General features: G+C 36.6%; 1 protein-coding gene across 2 annotated transcripts in view; it reads left to right on the forward strand.

The window, feature by feature from the left end:
- The first annotated feature begins 6,364 nt into the window (after window positions 1-6,364).
- LOC132274830 (protein NO VEIN-like) overlaps window positions 6,365-15,293 on the forward strand; it is a 45,474-nt gene continuing 36,545 nt past the window's right edge. Inside the window, exons 1-5 of one of the 2 annotated variants that reach the window (XR_009470524.1) lie at window positions 6,365-6,716; window positions 8,253-8,734; window positions 9,531-10,420; window positions 10,546-10,669; window positions 15,180-15,284. Coding sequence is in view for 1 of the 2 variants with exons in the window: in XM_059776172.1 (XP_059632155.1) it covers window positions 8,273-8,734; window positions 9,531-10,420; window positions 10,546-10,669; window positions 15,180-15,284 (1,581 nt within the window). In the remaining variant the exon portion in view is untranslated. The remainder of the gene's footprint in view (window positions 6,717-8,252; window positions 8,735-9,530; window positions 10,421-10,545; window positions 10,670-15,179; window positions 15,285-15,293) is intronic. The other variant, XM_059776172.1, reaches the window with a different exon arrangement.

Genomic DNA, 15,293 nt, shown 5'->3' on the forward strand with positions numbered 1-15,293 from the left:
TATCACCAGTGCTAAAAGTAGATTCTGATGCAACGGTAGACACATGAATAGCTAAAATATCACGAGCAATCTTCTCTAAAGTATGAAACTTAACTCCATTCGAACCCCACCAAGTCAAGACATTAAAATTTGGGATTCTCGGCGGCACACTCTCTTCCAAGTAAAACTCCAACTCAGTACTTGTATGAAAATTAGTCACACTCAAGTTGAGATACCTATCAAACTTAGACAGACTTGCATCCTCAGACAAATTAGTAGCTCAACTTAAAGTAGAATCAACATCAACGTCCATATTTCCATCTGTCATTGTATTGACTTGGTACACATAAAACAAGTCATGAACATTTTGGCGAACTTTTTGAATTTCACTATAAGTTTCACCTCCATATATCTCTCCAAAATGATATTCTACTAGTTTCATCTTATATCGTGGATCTAAAACCATAGCCACTGCCATCACCACATGACAAACATTCTAATATTTCAAAAATTTATCCATCATTTTTTATGCCATCACTTTAATGATCTCATTAGGACTTTGAAGCTAATGAGACAATTCCTCTCTAATTAAACAAACTTTATGAACATAACAATTGGAAGTAGGGTATTGAGTACCAGAAAATAATTTTGTGGTAGTGTAAAATAAATAAATTTTTTCACAAATTTCTTTTCCCCTTTCCTAATCTTCATTAGTTGGCAATCTAGTGTAAAGTTTCTCACGTTGTTTTAATCGTGGGAACACATCTTTATAATACAAAGCAACTTCAAGCATAAGATATGTTGAGTTCCAACGAGTTTTACAATCAAGAGTTAACTTTTTAGTATATGGGATCTTTAATTGGCGAGCGGTTTCTTCAAAATTTTCAATTCTACTTGGTGTAGCTGTCCAAAAACAAACACTATCACGTATTATTTCTATCCCATCCCTAATTACTTCCAACCTGTCTTTAACAATCAAGTTTAAGATGCGTGCACAACATCTCATGTGAAAAAAGCTTTCCTCAAGTAAAAATGCATTAGAATTAAGCTTGTCTAAAAAACAACTAATGATAGCGTCATTTGTGGTGCAATTATCCAAAGTAATTGTGGATAACTTCCTATCTATATTCCAATCATAAAAGGTATCCATAAGAACTTTAGAAATGACTTCCTTGTTATGTGGAGTAGGAACATACAAAAACCTAAAATGAATCAAAATAAAAAAATACTCAATTAATTAAGTATAACAAGTGAAATAAATAAAATAATTGAATATCTAGTGAATAAACATAAATATGTAAATGAAGAAATTAATATTAGTCTATTACCTCAAAATTCTTTGTTGCAACTCCCAAAAATCATCGATAAAGTGGGTTGTTATTACCATGAAACCTTTCTTCAAATAATTGCAAGTCCACATATCATAAGTGATGGCAACTCTACTCCTAAGGGTCTCCAACAACCTTGATGTTTTAGCTTTCTCAGATTCATAAATACTTAAGATGTCCCTTTTGATTGTATTTCGAGAAACCATTTTAAACATGGGTTGAAGGGCATTAACAAATCTTTGAAAGCGGGAATGTTCAATAATGGAGAGTGGATACTCATGCACTATGATCATCCCCGCAAGTTCATCACGTGCAACTTTTGTAGCTTGTTTATCAAACTGAGAAGTACGACATTCCAACTGTCCATCCAACTTTTTCAGATTTTGTTGCAAAACAAATTGTCTCATATCCTTATTTCCAACTTTCTTACACCTTTTTAAATGGTCGCGCAAGCTACTTGTTCCATTCCCACTAAATGCTTTCAACCTTGAAGTGCAATGGTTGTAAGCACCATACTCTGTCCCATTTATCTTTATCTTCTTAAAATCATTCCACACAGCTGATGTTATTTTTTTTTTTCTTAGGCGAAGTTGCTTCAAAACCTGATTCATCAACTGGATTTGTATTTGTTATTGGAGCAGAATCTGTTATTGGAGCAGAATTAGGGATTGGAGATGGGTTATCATTTGATGATAAATCTACAATCGTCCTTTTATCACCCTGTGACATCTTTCAATTTACTTATACTGCAAAACAGACAACAAAAAATAATAAAATTAAAATGATACATAATAAGACGTTAATAACCTATAAGTCCTATGCTGGAAAAGAATAAGAGACAATTCTAAATGATTGACCACTATTCAACATGTATAGAATATTTACATATCGTAATATATATATATTATACAATATCTACATAACACACACATATATATAATATTATATAATATATTATATGTATACGATATACATGTAATATATTATACATATATATAATAATATATATTATACATATATATAATAATATATTCTATATATACATGACGGGGCAAAGTAGAACTTACACAAAGAGAGTCAATTACAAATTCTGAAACTCCTGAGTGAAATTCCTTAAGCATATGTATACACTGAAATCAAAATATAACAAAGCTTAGAGTAAGGTTTTGCGAACTAAATGCCCAACATGAGAGTAAGGTTCTGCGAACTAAATGCCCAACATGCCACAATTCCAGACTCCTCGAGAAAATTCTCAGATGAAAATATAAAAATGACATTATAAAAAAATACGTATCATTTACAGGAATATATATATATATATATATATATATATATATATATATATATATATATATATTAAATAACAAAATTGATAATATGAAGTAAAAACAAAGTAAGGATATATATACACGTTATTGGAATCCATGATGTGTACGGATGAAGCTTGTTGGTAATATATTCTATATATACATATACATGTAATATATTATACATATATAGAATATATTATACATGTATTTCAATAGATTCTTCATTTTATAAGGGAGAGTGAATATAAAAAGACGTATACTCAAAAGCGTGATAAAATACAACATAAGAACCGTGAAAAGAATATACAAAAATAATATAAAACAACTTTTTTGGTCTAATTTCGAGATTCATTTACTTTCACAGTTTCACTATCCTTTTCCAATTATTGAAATATATAATGATATATAGACACACAAAGATAAAAGCACATTGTTGAAATATATAATAATATATAGACACATAAAGATAAAAACATAGAGGAATTAGAAATATAGAAGAGGAAAAGGGAGATAACTAACCCCTAAAGATCAGGTTGACAGTGACACGCCACTGACAATGAAGAAGATTGAAGAGTAATCAAGAGTTGTGACTTGTGAGGTCTAGGGTTTCTAATGCGAGTATATATACTAAATAAAATAAGGATAATTAATTACCTATTGGATGACGGGTAGGCGCCGCTGAGAGTAATGATGTGAATGAGAGAATTAACAAAACATAGGGTTTCTAATAGGAAATATATATAATAATTAATAAAAGGGTAGTTAAGTAATTTATATATCTAAACGGGGCAGGGCGACCTCCCCCAGCCTCCGCACTAAACTCGCGTGGGTTTTTGTTATATTAAACCATCCCTACCCAAATTAGTTAAACGGTCCCCTAAAACCGCCAAAAACGGGGCGGGGTAGGGCGAGTAACCGCGGGGGCGAGTCAAATTGCCATCCCTAACCACCACCACCATTGTCACCTTCATTGCCTTCCACCACCACCATTATCATCGCCTTCCACCACCACTACACCACTGTCTTCCATCGCCGCTGCCACCTCTACCTCTATTGCCACCACCAACGCCACCACCTTCTACCACTGCCACTTCGACCTCAACCTCCACCACCACTGCCACCACTTTCCACCACCACTTTCCACCAACGTTGCCTCCTCCACTACCTTTTACAATCACCACCATCGTCACCTCCACAACTATCGCCACTTTCCACCACCGCCACACTGGCATCGCCGCATGCGAGTGAGGAAATAGATAGAGCAAAATCTTGTAATATCGTCTAGTAAGCATTTCCACAAGGCAATAATCAAAGCAGCCATGAAAGTAGCCCTTTCCAGTGAGATCAACCAATCGTTTTGATACTTGCAACATAGGTAGGGCATGGTATTGTTTTTTTAAATAATCAAATTCCCAAAAAACCCTCATGTTACAAGTCCAAAAACCATCACCACCACCACCATTGCCTTCTACCCCCACTACTTTCCGCCACCGCCATTACTTTCCACCACCATCATCTTTCACCACAACCACTGTCTCCTTTCACCACCGCCACCTCAGTTGCCTTCCACCATTGTCACTATCATCATTACCATTGTTGTTGCCTTCCACCATCACATCACCACATTCTCTATTGCCTTCCACCACCGCAACCTCCACCGTCGCCGCCACCACCACCACCGACTTTCACCACCAACATATTCGACCAGCACCACCTCTATTACCTTCCACCATAATCGTTGCCACCATTACAACCACCATTACCGTTGACATCACCACCGCCACTTTCCACCACCACTGCCACCTTCCACCACTGCCACTGCCACCGCTGTCACCGCCTTCTGCCACTACCACACCACGCTTCCACCACTGCCATCCACCATGGCTGCCACCTCTACTACCTTCTACCATTACCACCTCCACCTCTACTGCCACTGCCATCGCGACCACTGTCGCCGGCTTCCACCACCACTGCTGTCATTTTCATAACTATCGCCGCCTTCCACCACTACCACACTGTTACTCCATTGCCTTCCACCACTACTGCTATCGCTACTACCGCCGCCTTTCACCACTACCACCATTGTCACCTCCATTGCCTTCCACCACTACCACTATCATTGCCTTCTACCACCACCACACCACGCCTCCACCACTGCCTTCTACCGCCGCCGCCACCTCTACTTCTACCGCTACCACCTTCTACCACTGCCACCTCAACCTCCACATCCACCACCACTGCCATCATCTTTTATCACCACAGCCACCACTTTCCACCATCACCGCCGCCTCTACTACCTTTTACCATCACCACCATTGTCACCTCCACAACTATCGCCGCCTTCCACCACCACCACACTGACGTCGCCGCATGCTTTGCCTTCCACCACCACCACCACCTCCACCACTACTACCATCGCCATCGCTAATGCCATCGCCACCTTCCAACGCCTCCACCTACACCACTGTTGCTTTCCACCTCCACCACCACCGTCACTGCCATTTATCACCAACGTCATTTCTTAAAAAAACTATAGAAAAATGCTATTTTGTTAAATTAATTTTTTTGTCAATTAATAAAAGGGGTATTTTGGATAATTTAATTTGAAATTCATTCTATTCTAAATTTTAAATTGATTCAACCAAACATTAGAATAATTATTATTATTTCATTCCTACATGTTTTAGATTTGCAACCAAACAATAGAATGAGAATGATCATTCCATTCCCATTTTAATTCTACCTGCACTTGCATTCTATTCAATTCCTGCACACCAAACATAACTTAATTTATTTTATTTTCATTTATCAATTAACCTAAGTGATTAACAATATCCTTTTCTTTCCTTTCATTTATTTATTTTCTCATAGAGTCATAGTCAGGGGCGGAGCCAGGAATTTGTTTTAGGGAGGGCGCCGTATTATATTTTTTCAAGCGAATGGTGATGGAAAACAATAAATCAAAAAATAGAACTGTAATAATGGTGGAATAATAATATTTAATAATTTAAAAAATAATTATTTAAAAAAAATGGAAACATAAAATACCAATCTTAAGAGTTTGTTTAGCAACAAATTTAATCACCAAACTTTGAAGAGAAAAAAAAAATAGTTTGAATACAGGAATGTAACTTTTTTGTTTTTTAAGAGAATATAAAAAAATAAAAAATAAAAGAAGAAGAAGAAGAATATAAAGAAGAAGTGGAGGAGGAGGAGTAAGAATGAAAAGAAAGGAAAAATTAAAGTTATTTTTTAAAAATAATTATTTTAGTGAGTATTTTTGTAAAATTTTATAAATTATAGGCCTATTTGCAATAAAACTTAATTGGCACAAGGGTAAATAATTATTTCACGGGGCATTTTTCACATTTTTATAAATTATTGGCCTGTGTATAATAAAAATTAATAGCCATTTTCTAGAAAAAAATTATTTTAGGGAGGACATTTTAAAAACTTTTTATAAATTATAGGCCATTTTGTAATTAAAACTAATGGGCCAGCATGGGCCCAGCCATTTTCTAGAAAAAAATTATTTTAGAGAGGGCATTTTAAATTTTTTTTATAAATTATAGGTCATTTTGTAATTAAAATTAATGGGCCAGCATGGGCCCACCCCCCGGGCGGGGCCTATGCTGGCTCCGCCCCTGGTCATAGTAATGTTATCACTTTTTTCATTTTCTGCTGTACCAAACATTACCTTTTAATTCACCCATTACCTTTCTTTTCTATTTCTTCCACCATATTTAGTAACGAAACTGGGCCTAAACACGGTACTACGTCTTACATTTCCCTCCGTGACCTTGCTTTTCTTTTCCTTTCATTTCTTCCCACTCAAACCGGGCATACTATACTGAATACGATTCGTGGAGCACCGAAGATCGGTCCTACACTCCTACTCCGCTACGCTATGTGACTTTTTGGTGTTAAGCAATATGCGACTTTATTTTACTTTCTACCGACTTTACTTTCCACTCCCTCTCAGCTTCGCTCTAGCGTCGCATGTCCTCGTCAACTCCGAGTCATGAACTCCCAATTCCCTCTCTATTTATCTTTGCTTTACTACTGCATTGTTGTAGCTGCGTCTTTCTGATCTACGAGGGTATATTCATTTCTCTCTCTCCACTTGTTTTATACTCAACACACACTATATGTATACACATGCATGTATATGTGTTCGTGGTAATGATAGTTGCGCTGATTCATTACATGCGATGTAGTTCTTTGTCTGATTTTGATGAATCGGTTGGTTTTGCTGTTGATTATTCTGTTGTTGACTGGTTGTGGACTCTTCTTAGACCTCAATTCAACTAAGTAAATGCTTTTCCAAAACTACCCTTCGTGGATATGTGAAATTCCTAATCAAATTTGCTGTTTTATTTGAACTTTTGTTGTTTCAGTCACGGGAGACACGCGTATAATTTTTTTTTTGTCCTTCCTGAGAAATTAGGCGCCCATTTGGGGACTTGAAAGTGGAGGAGATAACACTAAGTTACAAGCCCTCCACACACAAATTTATGTTTCTGAATCTATAGTTAAAGTTGATGTCCAAAGGATATAGATTATGACAAGTTTTTTTTTTTTTTTTATACTATTTCTAAATTCGGGTAACATTTGGTTATGTGTTACCATTTGCTTCTCAATATATATTGTCTAATCTTTGTTTATTTTTAATTTTTGTTTTTGGGTATGTATAATCATTTTCGGGTTGTCAGATACATAGAAGCTCTCATTTTGGATATATTTCTCTGCTTGAATTATGTTTATGTATAATAAAAATGATTAAATAATTTGAAGTTTTTTGTTTTTGTTTTTGTTGTTGTTGTTGCTGTCCTTTGAAATGCCAGGAATTGAGTTGTACAGTCATTTTCATATGTATGTTGATTTTGAGGATGTCTGGTTTACCCTTTTGTATCTCAATCCAAATTGCGTTGCAATAATATCTATATATTTTTTTCCTTCTTGTATAATGTTGTTGGTTGGCTGCCACATTAGTACTATTATTATTATTTTTCCCTTTGGAGTATTTAATTCTTTAAGTGTTTTGATTTTGTATTGGACTAAATATAAACTGATTGCAATGGACTTGCCAAGTGCCCAGTTCAGTCTGGTTTATTTTTGAAAATTTACCAAGTGGCTTTAGAGATATGTGTGGCAGGTCATTTAGTTTTTGCTTCTCAGAAGAACATACCGGCCTAAATTTGTATACTGTCTATTTTATGTAATTTGTATACTCTTTGTTTTACCTGTTTAGATTTTTGGGAATGATCTGATTTGTTTGCAAATCATGCAATCTTATAAATTTCTCTTTCTAGTGGAGTTTGGTTTGGTCAAAATATCGGAACAGGGATAATAAATGATTTGCACAATGAAATACTGTTTGAATAGTTAAGTGATACCCATGTGTTGGTATTTGAATTGGGGTATTGAGATTGTATTTGGTCAGTGTGGAAACTTTCGAGGATGAAAGCTCGTCTTTTTAGTTATTTTATTTATTTACTTATTTATTTTTGTGTTTGTTGGTTAATCATCAGTGTGTTTTTATTTTGCTTACCTCACCAATAATGTTTGTATTGTCATTGTTCATGTAATTTTAGTACTAATAGATCATTCTGTCATATTCAAATTTGTAATGCAGTCTAATTCCTGAAATCTATAATGGGTAAGGAGAAGGTTCACATCAACATTGTTGTTATTGGGCACGTTGACTCAGGCAAGTCAACCACCACGGGCCATCTGATCTATAAACTCGGTGGAATTGACAAGTGTGTTATTGAAAGGTTTGAGAAGGAAGCTGCTGAAATGAACAAGAGTTCATTCAAGTATGCGTGGGTGCTTGACAAGCTCAAAGCTGAGCGTGAACATGGCATCACAATTGATATTTCCTTGTGGAAATTTGAGACCACCAACTACTACTGCACAATCATTGATGCTCCTGGGCATCGTGACTTTATTAAGAACATGATTACTGGGACATCCCAGGCTGACTGTGCTGTCCTCATTATCGATTCCACTTCTGATGGTTTTGAAGCTGGTATTTCTAAGGATGGCCAGACTCGTGAGCATGCTCTTCTTGCTTTCACTCTTGGTGTCAAGCAGATGATTTGCTGCTGTAACAAGGTTGGTTATATTCTGTTTGCTTGTTATATTTGTTGTCGTCTTTACTTTTTTCTTGTGAATTGTTTAGTAATGCTCTCATGGCATGTGTTTTGATATACCTATTCCCCCACTCCATGAATTGGGGCCCGCCAATCTGCCAATACAATTCCTTCATAATATAAGTCAGGGATATCATGGATGATAGGTGGCAAATTAAGTCGGGTGTTCATTTCAAGGAGACTCCATATGATGCTTATACCACGGGATTGTGGTTCAAATGGTTAGAGCACCGCTCTTTGGGGCAGAAGCTGTGGGTTTGATCCCCATCAGTCCTGCTGGACGCCATAAAATTAAATCCCGTTTGCTTTCCACTAAATTTACTTTTGTATCAGATTTATTATTTACTTTTCCATGAATGTTGCAGATCATAAGATGAAATTCCTATTCATTGTTCAAATGGATCATCCTATAATATAGACCTGTTATGTGGTATGCTGATTGGTAGCACGGGAAACTGTGATTCATTTTTGAATGTCATCACGAGTCTGTATTCTGTTAATCTATATGCTGTCTCTATATGGTCTATGTTGTACCTGCTTCTGATAGTATCATGCCCACGGCAGTTCATCTGTGTGAAATGTCCAAGACAAGTGCTGTAAAATTGTTAGTTCTATTTTCAAGTGGTTTACCAGGGACCCATTATGTACAATGCAGTTACGTTTTCTAATATTTATTTGCATTTTGCACCTCATTTAGATGGTACATGGTAGCATGTGGTGTTCATGTAAGTCTGCGTCACTGCGTGTGTTGTCTGCAGATGGATGCCACCACTCCCAAGTACTCAAAGGCAAGATATGATGAAATTGTGAAGGAACTCTCATCGTACCTGAAGAAGGTTGGCTACGACCCTTACAAAATTCCTTTTGTTCCGATATCTGGTTTTGAAGGTGACAACATGATTGAAAGGTCAACCAACCTAGACTGGTACAGGGGCCCAACTCTTCTTGAGGCCCTTGACTTGATCCAAGAGCCCAAGAGGCCATCAGACAAGCCTCTGCGTCTTCCACTTCAGGATGTCTACAAGATTGGTGGTATTGGTACTGTCCTGGTGGGAAGGGTTGAGACTGGTGTCCTGAAGCCTGGTATGGTTGTCACTTTTGTACCAAGTGGGCTGACCTCTGAAGTGAAGTCTGTGGAAATGCACGACAAAGTCCTCCAGGAAGCTCTGCCCGGTGACAATGTTGGGTTCACTGTTAAGAATGTTGCAGTGGAGGATCTCAAGCGTGGCTATGTTGCATCCAACTCAAAGGATGATCCAGCCAAGGAAGCTGCAATATTCACAGCCCAGGTCATTATCATGGACCACCCTGGCCAGATTGAGAATGGGCATACTTCAGTTCTTGACTGCCACACCGCTCACATTGCTGTTAAGTTTGTTCATCTCATGACGAAGATTGACTGCCTATCTGGCAAGGAGCTTGAGAAGAAGCCCAATTTTTTAAAGAGCGGAGATGCTGGTATGGTAAAAATCCTTCCCTTCAGGCCCATGGTGGTGGAAACTTTCTCAGAGTACCCACCACTTGGACGATTTACTGCCAGGAATATGCGTCAGACTGTTGCTGTTGGTGTTATCAAAAGTGTCAAGAAGAAGAAGGAACCATCTGATTTAGGAAAAAAAAAGAAGGAACCATCTGGTGCAAAGAAGAAGTAAATTTTGCAGTTTGGAATTTTCAATGGAGATGCTTTACACCATTTTTATTACCATCATATAAAAGACCTGCCATATTCTAGTTTTATGGTCATAAGTCTTTTGGTTGATTTGTTTGCTGCAGCCCAAGGTGCAACTCGAGTGACGGACAATCCAACAACAAATGGAAATCTGAAAATCTAAGTGATTCCATGAGGATGTTCATCACAACATGGAAAGAGGCATGTCAAGAGCACAATGTTGATGAGGTATGTAGATTTCTCTTATTCAGAATACATACAAGTTATTTGGCAGCACACTCTATTGATCTGTATCTAATAGAATGTATTTGTAGTATCTAATATTAGGTTGTCCTTTCCTTCCTTACACTGAATGAAATTTGAAGTATCTAATATTAGATATCTTTATTTTGTTACGCAAGATTGAAATTTGTATGGTTTAAACCTGCTTCTAACTACACCATGGATCTCTGTCATAGAGACAGCTTTGTACTCATTTCTAGAGCTCCAACATATCTGTCCTTCCACATTCAGTATGCTGCTCCATCAAGTTATAGTTCATTAACCACCTTTTGAGCTGATTTCCCCTTCCACTAATTAGCTGCCCAAACAACCAAATATGATCAGTGAAGGTGTTCCCAAGGAATCCACAGATCCGAAGATCCATTAAGGGAAGGATTTGCAAAAACTCTGAATTTCATCTCGGATACTTAACCTTCCTAGAACGGCAAGTTACAATATTAGAATTCACTTAGGCACAACACCAGTTGGTATCATTGCACTATAGGGTGTTCTTTCTCCTAATGGTTTCCCAGGTTTTGGCAATTTTAAGTTTACCAAATGCAGTTGGGAACCTCGCCGCCATATATTTTCTATGGAACTTGAGAAAAGACTAGCAGGCATATTAATTTGCGGTTCCAGTACTTTGTGAGTGACGGCAGTATGTTTTTTTTTTTTTTTTTTTAACCAGTGACGGCAGTATGTTATACCTATTGAGAAATATAGCTGCAACTTTAGCATTCTTAGTGAGATTGTCATCCTCTATTATCTTCTCACCTTTTGCTGTACAATTGGACTAAAGGGATGCTACTTATGAATCCAGAAGAATGCCACCTGCCTATTACAAAGGCAAATCTTGAACATGTATCACACAGTCTTTTTTTATTTTTTTTTAAATTTTTTCCTGAATGTTGGAAAATTTATTGATACAAATAAGACAATGTAGTACAGAGGAAAAAGTGATCACCCAGAGAGATCACAAGTGGAAAATAGAAAATTCGGAAGATCAAGTCTTGGGCATACCCTTGACTTAAACAACAGACGAGAAGACTAAAAAGTCAAAAACTAACATGTAAGTCTGATAAAGAGATACCCAGGGGGGATATTCCTTCCAAACAAGCTTCCCTTGCTACATCTTCTGCTGTGGAAGGGAGTCCATCATGTAAGACCTTGTTCATGCACCACTGTCTTTCATACCCTAATAGGTTTCCACAAAATGAAGGATATTCTTGAGGTAATTTTTATATCCTTGAAACTTTTAGCTTAACTATATAAGTTTGCACCGGGTGCCTCATGAAAAAAATCCCCTTTATCAGTCAGAAGATGCCACATGTGCCTATACGCCCATAGGCCATAGACTTATTTCATTTTACCAGATGCTTCATCCTTAATCCCCCTTCCTTTTTGAGCCTTTTATATGATAGTGCATACGTCCTTTAATCCTGTGTTCTCTAGCTCTGTCCGAATCCTCAAAATAAGGTCTTAGGGTCTATTAAATTGATACAGAATTTTCTTCAGGAAAGATGAGTAAATTTGCCTAGAAAAGCTGAACTCTATATAACACAGGCTTTGTAACTGTAGCCTCCCGACATATGATAACAACCAACTTACCCCTGATTGTTCTTTTCACACATCATTGAGGTATTAAAAGTTTGCAGTCATCATCATTCAATTTTGAAGATATCACGGAGACTTCTGGGGGCTATTGCCTGTTGCAGTGGTGATATGATCTGGCTGTTAAGTCTGAGAATGCAAGTTTGAATCTTAAGAGCAGCCACTTTGTGCAAATAATGCCAACGATTAGGTCTGTATCCCGTCTGCTCCTCCAAGCATCCTCGTTTAGTGGGGACCACATTAGGTAATGACCATTAGGGGGACACCTCAATATTTTGCTGGTAAATCCTACTATCAAACACCTAATTATTTTTGATTAGTTCACCCTCAGTTACATCTACATCTGATAGAAACAAATTACTCCTCTATTAGAGATGAACCAAACTTTTGTTATCCAGAAAGTGGATGTTATGCCCTTGTCGGTTCGAGGTGTTACAATTGTTCAATGATAAAAACTGCTAACAAACATCTACTCTAAAATCTCAAGCTTTTAGAGAAGGTGTAACTTAAATATTTAAATCCTTCAACATGCCCCTTCACGTGTGGCCTTCTTTTGGTCCAACACATGTTTTTCAATTTAATTTTTTAGGGTGGCGGTGAGGTTTGAACTTGTGACCTTTGGCTCTGATATCATATTAACAACCATCTACTCTAAAAGCTTAAGCTGTTAAAGTGGGTGTAACTTAAATATTTAAATCCTTCAACAAAAACAATAATAAATATTAAAATAATCTATAGATGGTTAACCTAAATAAACTATTGAAGTATTAGATATTTTATTAGTAAATATATGAACTCAATGATTTGACTGCCACGAGAGGGTCAGCTTAATCTCGACCATGCGTAATAGGTTTGGTGAGGGCAACTCAAGTCAAATTAAATTAATAAATAAGTCAAAAATCTCTATTCAAAGCCTTAAATTTTGACTTATGAATTATAGCGGGTTTATATGACATGCAAAAATTGAAACTTCTATATAAGTGAGTACTTGAATGCCTTCCCATTCCCCACTCTCATTATATTCTCCAAATAAATTCATATAGTTCTTCATCCACCTTCCTTCGTGTTTTTTCCCCATCTCTCTTGTTTCTCCCTTTCTCTCTCCTCCCTGTCTCTCTCCCCACGATCAACCCTTCTTCCCGCTGATTTTTGTTTGCCTTTTACCTCACCAAAACCATAATATAGATAGAGTTTGAGAAATCAATTGCAATTCAATTCTTTTCCATTCTAGTATTTAAACTGGTGTAACTAAAAACTGGAATAAGAAAGATCATTTTATCTGTCACTGCATGTCTTCTACTAAAAAATGCAATGAGAATGACCATCTTATTATTGTATCTAAGGCGAGGCTCTTTATTATATAGTGTAGTTCTCTTTACAAGTCTTGGTTTTCATCCATACTGTATTTCACTCTGTTAAAAAACTAACGTGCCAAATGTTGATTGAGGACCTCATTGTGGTATGATGCTTGTGGTTAGTGGGTTAAATTAGTGTTTTGTTGGCAAATGGGATGGCTTGACGGTTTTGACTTTGTCTTTGATGTAGAGGCTTTTTGGAAGTGATGGCGTAGTCTAAGAAAGGTTGTGTTTGTTCCCATTATTGACAGACGATTGACCTGGAAACTTGCAGCAACGTGCAGTTTGTCTGCTACATATTATCATACTTGCCAAATTACCATATAATGCTCCGAAGCATCGTCTCTTTCTTTCTCTCTCACTTTTCTTTCAGCCTGCTTTACCATTTGTTCTATTTAAGTGGCCTTTCTCATTCCCCTATGTCCATATTGCTTGCTTCACCCACTCTAGCAAATGTACTTAAGACAGTAGTCTAGCCACCTTATTGGTCCTTACTTTATATGATTCTAGTCTTCTAGGCATTAATTTTACTATACAATGCTAAATGTTAATTAATGGGAATTTTTTTTATTTAAGTTGTACTGATGGAAACTTCTCGTGATACGGGATGCAGCACCATGGTAAATTCTTATGAAGTTGGAAATGGACAGGTTGGTTACAGGACTTGTGTGCATGAGAGAGAGAGAGAGAGAGAGAGAGAGAGAGAGAGAGGGTGGGTGGGTTTGAGCATGTGTAACCTTATATTACTCCCCTGATTGAACAAATGATTATATAATGGTTCTTTGCTTTTATTTTTTAAAAAAATGGTCCATCTTTGGATGATATGGTCATTGCTTGGTACAATGGTAAAACTTTAGGCTCACAAATTTTGAAGAAGGCAATCATTTTGTGTTAATACAGTGAAATATTAGATTTATACCCAGTTCATCACTTGGTATCAGTGCTACGTAGTGGACTATTTGTCTCTAGTTTATTATTTTTAGGCCATAACCTAACCAATGGAAAAGACACTTAAAAAGTCATTATGTGTCAGTGAATGCTATCAGCTTGCTACTATTGTCTAAAACTGGAAATTTGTTACAAATTATTGAAACATATGTAATGTGTCAGACAGGTGCATTAGCAGTATATAAGGTGTCAGTCACATGTTTGATTCTTTTATCGAAGTGCTCGAGCAACTTAGCTGGTGGGTGAGTTTATTTTATTATATAAAATATCCTACAGAATCAGTTTTTAGGTCATATGCGTCACTATGTGGTGGATATTATGTTCCTATGGTTGTTTTGTTGGTCAAGCTTTTGATAATTTGCATATTAAGATTCTGAAGCAAGATATTTACGTTGTTATGTTCAAAGTGATTCTTGTTGTATGTCTATGTGCGTATGTGCAAACAGTTATTTTTAAAAATTTTTTTTCACTTTTCTTTTCTTGATATCTTACATTCTTAGACTTTGTTGCTGTCATAAACATGTGCTGCTGTTTCTCACTGGATCTTGTCTTGTATTTTTAAGGTTCTTGAGAGGATGCTTCAATTCTATAAAACAAGTGATCGAAGAGTGAAGAAAATGAGATCAATGTTCACTTTATACCCATGTGTTGGATTGCTAAATCTCGCTGTAAGTTTA

Source organism: Cornus florida, unplaced genomic scaffold (assembly GCF_030987335.1).
Source record: "Cornus florida cultivar Cherokee Brave unplaced genomic scaffold, ASM3098733v1 CherokeeBrave_3.0.0_Hap2_Chr09, whole genome shotgun sequence".
NCBI lineage: Eukaryota > Viridiplantae > Streptophyta > Magnoliopsida > Cornales > Cornaceae > Cornus > Cornus florida.